Here is a 7,489-nt window from a genome sequence, read left to right as displayed (position 1 = left end):
ACAACGCTGCCTGCAATCTCAAACATCAAAGCACAACAACCTGCCTGAACCAACAACTAACCCTTTCAGCAAGAAACCTCGGAGTCACTCTTGATACGGAAATCAACCTCAAAAAAGCACATCAACACCATCATCAAAGACGGATTTTTCAAACTCCAGACCCTCAAAAGACTCAAACTGCTCCTCTTCCCACATGACTACAGAACCGTCCTCCAGACCTTACTCTTCTCAAAGCTTGACTATTGCAACTCCCTTCTGCTCGGCCTCCCTGCCGCTGCAATCAGACCACTGCAGCTACTACAAAATGCAGCAGCCAGATCCCTCACAAACAGAAAGAAATCGGACCACATCACGCCCATCCTCAAGGACCTCCACTGGCTACTCATCATCTTCCGAATACAACACAAAGTCCTATCACTCATCTATAAGTCACTCCACAACGACAATCTGAATTGGTTAAGCATGCCCCTACGATACCACACACTGCAACGAAACCTCCGACTCTCTAACACTAGTCTTCTCCACATCCCCACCTGAAAAGAAGCACATCTAGCCATAACAAGAGAACGTGCACTGTCCATAGCCGGACCCACACTTTGTAACAACCTTCCAGCACAACTACGATCTGAACCCTCAACACAGCTCTTCAAAAAATACCTAAAAACCTGGCTCTTCTGACAAGCCTTCCCCCAATGACCCTTTATAGCACCATATTCCCGTCCGACCCTTGTTACACATATTTTCTGCCTCCATGTTATCCATGACGCATGCTGATTATGTTTATTATGTTTTCGTTGTAAGAATTCAAGTCTCATTAAGTTTCGTTAGAAGAGTTTCATATGAATTTATATTATTAATTAAGTTGCTTTGTAAGAAATATGCAAGAATTTAAGTTTCATTACGTTGCATTGTTAGAAACACGTTTCACTGTAAGAAATAAGTACCCCCCTCTTATTTCCTTTCCGTTATCTGTAAACCGATGTGACATCACTGATCTAATGTCGGTATATAAAAATCTATAAATAAATAAACAAGAGAGGAGGAGCTGGATTAGGGAGCAGACTGTCTATTCTGGCCTCCCTGTGCTCACTTTCTTCCCTTCTCCCTTCCTGTAGGTTGTCTGGAGGGGAGGGCCTGGAGAAGAACACGCCAGCTGCTCTGTCTCTTAAGCTGAAGAGAAGTGCTAGAACTGCATCTCTGGCCATTCCCCCTTAAATTAAGCCCTGGGCAAGACTGTATCAAAAGACTTGCTGAAATCCAAGTAAGACAGGGGATATTCAAGCCTCTCTCTTACTGTTCCTGCAGGCTTCCAGATCTTATAGAAGCAGCAAAGCCTCCTAACTGATCATTAGGCAGAACTTGAGTACTCTTCACAGCAATGGATTTCCCCAGGCAGGTTCACCTTCATAATTATTTATGGATTTTTCCTTGAGGAACTTGTCCAAATCTTTTTAAAACCCAACTACAGTAACAGCTTTCACCACAACCTATGACGACAAATTCCAGAGTTTAATTAGCTGTTCAGTAAAAAAAAATTTCTCTTAATAGTCTTAAATATATTACCTAGTAACTTCATGGTCTTTGTAGTTTTCAAAAGAGAAAACAACTGGTTAACTTGTTTCATTCCACTCATTATTTTATAGACCTCTATCATATCTCCCCTCAGCCGTGTCTTCTCCAAGCTGAAGAGTCCTAACCTCTTTAGTCTTTCCTCAAGGGGAATTGTTTCATCCCCTTTATCATTTTGATTGCCCTTCTCTGTACCTTTACTAATTCTGCTATATTTTTCTTGAGATGTAGTGACCAGAACTGCACATAATACTCAAGATGAGGTCACACCGTGGAGCGATACAGAGACATTATAGTATTCTCTGTTTTACTCTCCATTCCTTTCCTAATAATAATATAAAAAACAATTTATAGGGATGCTTCAGTTCTGAATTTATTTTAGTTGTATTTGCAGTTAGCCCAGGGACTGCAGAGCCACATAATCTCGAGGAACGCAAGGCTGCTTGTTGAAAATTATTATAACTATTTCATTTAGTGCCTATAAACAGATGGTTATATTCACTGGAGCTAACTTTTCAAAAGCAATAGTTGATGCTAAATCCAACACAAATTACCCATCCCTGGACATGGTGAAGGTGTTTGCTTAATACTGGGGGCGATCAAGCACTCAATGCACCCACAAAGCTAGCACCTATGGTTATACTAAAAACAGTGGATGCTAGGAGTCTCATTCATCACTATCCCTGATCCAGAAAATTTATTCTGATGCTAAATGAATCCATTGTCTTGTATTGACATAGCATTTATCTCCCTTTACACTGGGGTCATATTACTGTTTCTCTGGCACCAGACTGTTAACTGAGCTCTTGGCTCAATCTGAAGTCTTGCTTAACAGTACTTAAAAAAAAAAAAAAGTATGGATAGCAAATGACAAATTTACAGCTTGGTCAGGGGAGCCAATGGATAGCTCTCTGTGCAAGAGCTGATGGGGCTGCCACTGCTATAAGAGAAGAGGATTTGAAGAAACCACCGCTCCATCCTATAATTAATTAAGGAGAAAAATCTTAAGAACGTCCAACATGGAATCCAGTTTCACTGGCAAACAAGTCTACCAAAATGAATTTGATCCAAAAGATTATTTGGATACCTACTATGGGGCCAGATCAGGGGTTTTTATCAAGGATGGCTTCCTAAACTTCGTGCTAAGAAATCTGCACAAGACATTTACCTCAGGTAAGAAAAAGCTATTTTCCTGTCTCTCTTTCTACAGGTAGAAAGGGGCAAGTGCCTGGAGTTACACACTGAATTACTTGGACAGGGGCTAGACTGGGTCAAAAGTACCCGGCAGATGCCAAACAAAACAGAACTATTTCTTGTTACTTCCAGGAATAGTGATGGCTTTCCCTAGTCTATCCGACTTTTAATGTTTATGGACTTTTCCTCCAGAACTTGTCCATTGTAAAGACCACTTTTAATCCGCTCTGTGCTAGTTAGTGTCTTTAACAATGTCCTTCGGAAACAGAATCCAGCTCTGGATCTGTTTCAGTGAAATTGTTGTAATTTGGCTTTCCCTGGCCAAACTCTTTATTTGAGGGTGATGAATGACCACACGGCCAATGATAACAGGTTCTGGCATTTTAAGTTTCAGCCCAAAGCATTCCGCTTTCATGTATTCAGATGCTAGGACTACAAGTCTCAGGGTATACAGAGTCATGCATAAAGTCTTGGTCTGGTAAAATGAGTCTTTTTTGCATAAACGTCCTTCAAAGATACAGGTTTCCCTCAAAGAAGTAAAAGTAAAAGTCTGTGCCTGCTGTGGGTGAAAGCCAAAAGTGGATCTGCCTGTCCTGATAAAACAGTACCAGCTGGTCACTGAGCTTAGTTGGTCATTATATGATGTATCCCAAGATCTTCCTTGTGACTCCACAGCCAGTCGAGATTTCAGGATATCTACAGTAAATAATATTTATGCATAAGGCATATGTGCAAGCCCTGTATATGCAAATTTACTTCACGGATATTCACAGTGGATATCTTGAAACCTGACTGATAGTGACCAGGTTAAGTGTGGGAAGCCCTGCCATGTGAGAAGATGCAGTCATAAACCTAACCTATTGGCTGAAGATGCCCTCTGACCTTTGAATGCAAACAGAGTCACAGTTTGACTGACTGAAGGATTTAGATGGCTTCTTGATCAGTCATGTAGGGGCTCAAACAAATAGATCTCACCTTCTTAGTGGCCATGCCAGTTATTTGTATGGTCCAGGTGCCAATAGTTGGGCAAGAGGCAAAAATTCAACTGTTAGTTTAGTCTATAACTTTCAGGGTTAGTCATTAAAGCCATAAAATCTTGAACTATGCTTTACTCTGTGTATCTGCTTTAATGACCAAATTCTTTGCAACTGTGCAATGCAGGTGGTGTGAAAGGCAACCTCCTGATTGACATTGGACCCGGTCCTGCTATTTACCAGGAGCTGTCAGCCTGTGAAGCCTTCAAAGAAATCATTGCCGCTGACTATACTGACCGAAATCGGCAGTACTTCGAGCGGTGGCTGAAGAATGAGCCGGGATTGTTTGACTGGACCCCTGCTGTGAAGTTTGTCTGTGACCTTGAAGGCAACAGGTATAGTGTGGTCTCACCAGCAGTACCATAGCATAACTCTACTGATAGCATCATGGCATCGTGCACCAAGTAACTACATTACCACAGAGTGTAAGATACAATAACAGATATTCTCACCATAGTACAGCACGGCAGATTTTATAGTAAAATCAGCAATATGAGAAAATTATGAGACTGCACTCTACTTGATTATATAACGAGGATGTCCTTTAAAAAACATAACTTGTAATAATTAGATATGGAATGGTACCAGCATGGGTATCACATTAACAATCTGCCTGCAGCTCTCCCCTGATTTGATGTCACCATTGTACACATCACGTCCTGGGATGTCACTGCTCAAATGATGTGAGTGACACAACAGAGCCATCACTTGGTAATGGCCAGCAATGAGATACCATTTTTGGACATATGCCATTTCTAGATGCAGCACATGACAGAATGAAAGCACAGCCTTTGCTGCTGTTTTCAAGTGAATTTTGATGGTGATGAAAGTACCCAGATTGACGGCATTCAGAGCTGAAAGGCCTTGTCCCACCCACCACCTCCATGGGAAATTCCAGCGCTTACACAGAGCAGGCAAACTTTTCAGGCAAAACCTTGCTGCACTCACCACTTCTACCCAAACAGTAATAAACTGCAGCTGAATTACTGATGTATTCTATTGCCTATGTTTTATTTTTAGTGGAAAGGTAATTGAAAAGCAAGAAAAGCTGCGGCGAACAGTCAAACAAGTGATAAAATGTGATGTCACTAACAGCAACCCCCTGGCACCAGTGGTGCTGCCAAAAGCAGACGCTGTGCTCACCGTTGGCTGCCTGGAATGCGCTTGCAAAGATCTGGATACCTACCGGGCTGTCCTGAGAAATCTCTCATCCCTGCTGAAAATAGGGGGGCACTTAATCATCACCAGTATCCTGGGCAGCACCTCCTTCACGTCCGGGTCAAAGCAATTCTCGCTCCTGACCTTGGAGGAAGAATTCCTGAGGAAAGCAGTTACGGAAGCCGGATTCGCCATCAAGGAGCTGGAGCTGCTGCCCCGCGATTATGATAAAGAAATGTTTCAAATCTGTGATCATAACTGTAGCATTTATCTTGTGGCATGCAAACAGAAAGATGTCTAAGGGCCTGAAAATGTGTGATATATTATAAGAATGAAGTTATAGAATATGTTGTTTTTTAATTTATTGATGTATGGCTTTTTCTACTGAGGACACTAGAATATCAGACTCAAACTGTGAAACATAGTTTGATATTAGCTGTAGCTCATTATATCTCATGCTGTTGATGTCATAGCCCCTTTACCGTGTTGTGATGTCACATGCTTACTCAAGCAGTGCTGATGTATGCTCATTTCCTATTGTGGGATTGGAGAAGGGTAGTCCAGCTCAGATTTCACCGACACCACCTCCTAGCCCCAGAGAGAGGAGGTGTGAATGAAGTTACAGATTAGATATTCAGATTTTCATCTTGACCTGGTCACCCTAAAATTTGAACAAGTGAACCCTAAAAGGCAGGCACTCCTAAAGCACTAAAAAATGCTTAGAAACCTTTTTTGGATAGTTTGGAAGTGCAATCTTTCAGATCCATCCTGAACCTTCATCTGGGCGAGATTTCATCTGAGTTAGCTTGATGCGGTTTGCTAAAACCAGAGTCAGACCTGACCCAGTTCTAATTTCTGTGATTTGGATTTTTAAGTCAGGGCAAGCAGGGCTGTGAATGTCCCATAAAGCTGAGTTTTAATGGCTGTCTGGCTGCTACCGTGAGTCATTAGGTTTCATGAAAGAGCTTTTGAAATCAAGAAAATCTTTTCTGCCAATCCCTGACCTCATCTGAGCCAGCCTGCACTAAAAATCCACAAAGAATTAACCAGTAGTATAGCTGGGTTTAAAAAAGGTTTGGAGGACAGGTCCATTAACAGCTATTAGCCAGGTAGGCTTGGAGAACACCACCTCTTACTGCCGGGAGCTGGAAATGATCTCCTTATTAAGATCTATTGGATACTTGCAAGCAACCTGCATTGGCCACCGTCAGTGGCAGGATGCTGGTCTCGATGGACCATTAGTCTGACCCAGCACAGCACTTCTTAGGTTCCTGTAAGAAGTGCTTATGAATATTAATCGAAGTCAATCAGGTCAATCCAAGGTAGCTAAGGAAAATAAACTCAGGTTTCAGTGCTGGGTCAGCCAGAACTAAAGCAACCTGGTGACTCGTGTAATGCCATAGTACAGGGCTTCCAAAATTTTAGACAAGGTGACCCCATTTTAGCACTTGAAAATCCAGATGACCTTAAAGAACAACCAAAATAAATTAACAGGCATGTGGTCCCCCACAACAATCAGTCCTCCTCACCCTCCCCACACTTCCACCTCCAATCCCTCCATAGGGCCTCCTGTATTAACCTCCTTCCTTCCAGGAATCCCCCTCTCTCAACCTCTCTTCCTCTCTCCTCCCCTACAAATTCTCTCTCACCTACTTCAGTCTTCTTGGATAATTGCCAAGTTCTTCTGGCCTGGTTTGGCCTCTGTTGGAAACAGGATGCTGGGCTTGATGGACCCTTGGTCTGACCCAGCATGGAAATTTCTTATGTTCTTACCTCTCACTCCAAGCCCTTCTTTTAACCCCTAACTGATTCTCTGTCTTCCTCTCCCTTTCATTCTATCTCCCATTCCCTCCTCATTCTAATTTCTATCCCCTCTCTCACATTCCAGCTTCTCCCCCTCCCCTCCATCCTGTCATGGCCCGGTCTGCTAACAACAGAGGAAAGGTAAAACAGGTAAATAAAGGCATACCTTGAGAGGCTGGATGAGCTGGACCTGCCATCTTCTGCCTAGGGTAGCCTCCATTGCCTGGGGCTTGAGCCCTTGGGGGCAGGTGGCTGCCATGACTTCCATGTGAAAGCAGGAACCATAATGGGCTGAGGACCAGGACCAGAGCAAGAACCAGGAGACATGGGAACACAATAACCAGGAACCAGGAGAGAGCCGAGGACAAGGACTGAAGTAGGAACTAGGAGACACAGGAACAAGGCCAGAAAACAGCAGATAAATCAATAGTGCTTCCTTAGGGCAGACACCAAGTGAGCTGTTGGACCCACAAAGATGTGGCAGGCTGGAGCTCCTTATATACAGCTAAGGTGGCCAATAGGGATAATCTGGAGGCAGGTCTCCCTAACTTTGCTTCACTTGATATTTACTAGAGAATTATTGCTGATTCGGAGTACCTATGGCTCCACTGCAAGATCTCCGGTCTTGAACGCACCCCTGATACAACCCTTCTCCCACATTCCTCAATGTGAATTCCCTGTCACCCCCCAACTCCACTTACATCCCTCAGTCAATCTTCTGTCATTTCCCC

The 7,489-nt window shown here is 43.1% G+C and overlaps 1 protein-coding gene across 1 annotated transcript; it reads left to right on the top strand.

Moving 5' to 3' along the window:
* Nucleotides 1–2,507: 2,507 nt before the first annotated feature.
* Nucleotides 2,508–5,315, top strand: LOC115074297 (indolethylamine N-methyltransferase-like). Its single transcript, XM_029573619.1, has 3 exons — nucleotides 2,508–2,742; nucleotides 3,925–4,132; nucleotides 4,818–5,315. The coding sequence occupies exons 1-3, from the start codon at nucleotides 2,589–2,591 to the stop codon at nucleotides 5,254–5,256; spliced, it is 801 nt and encodes a 266-aa protein (XP_029429479.1). The 5' UTR covers nucleotides 2,508–2,588; the 3' UTR covers nucleotides 5,257–5,315.
* The last annotated feature ends 2,174 nt before the right edge of the window (nucleotides 5,316–7,489 follow it).

This window comes from Rhinatrema bivittatum, chromosome 12 (assembly GCF_901001135.1).
Source record: "Rhinatrema bivittatum chromosome 12, aRhiBiv1.1, whole genome shotgun sequence".
NCBI lineage: Eukaryota > Metazoa > Chordata > Amphibia > Gymnophiona > Rhinatrematidae > Rhinatrema > Rhinatrema bivittatum.
The sequence above is the reverse complement of the archived record's forward strand: the minus strand, read 5'-3'. Positions and strand labels throughout refer to the sequence as shown.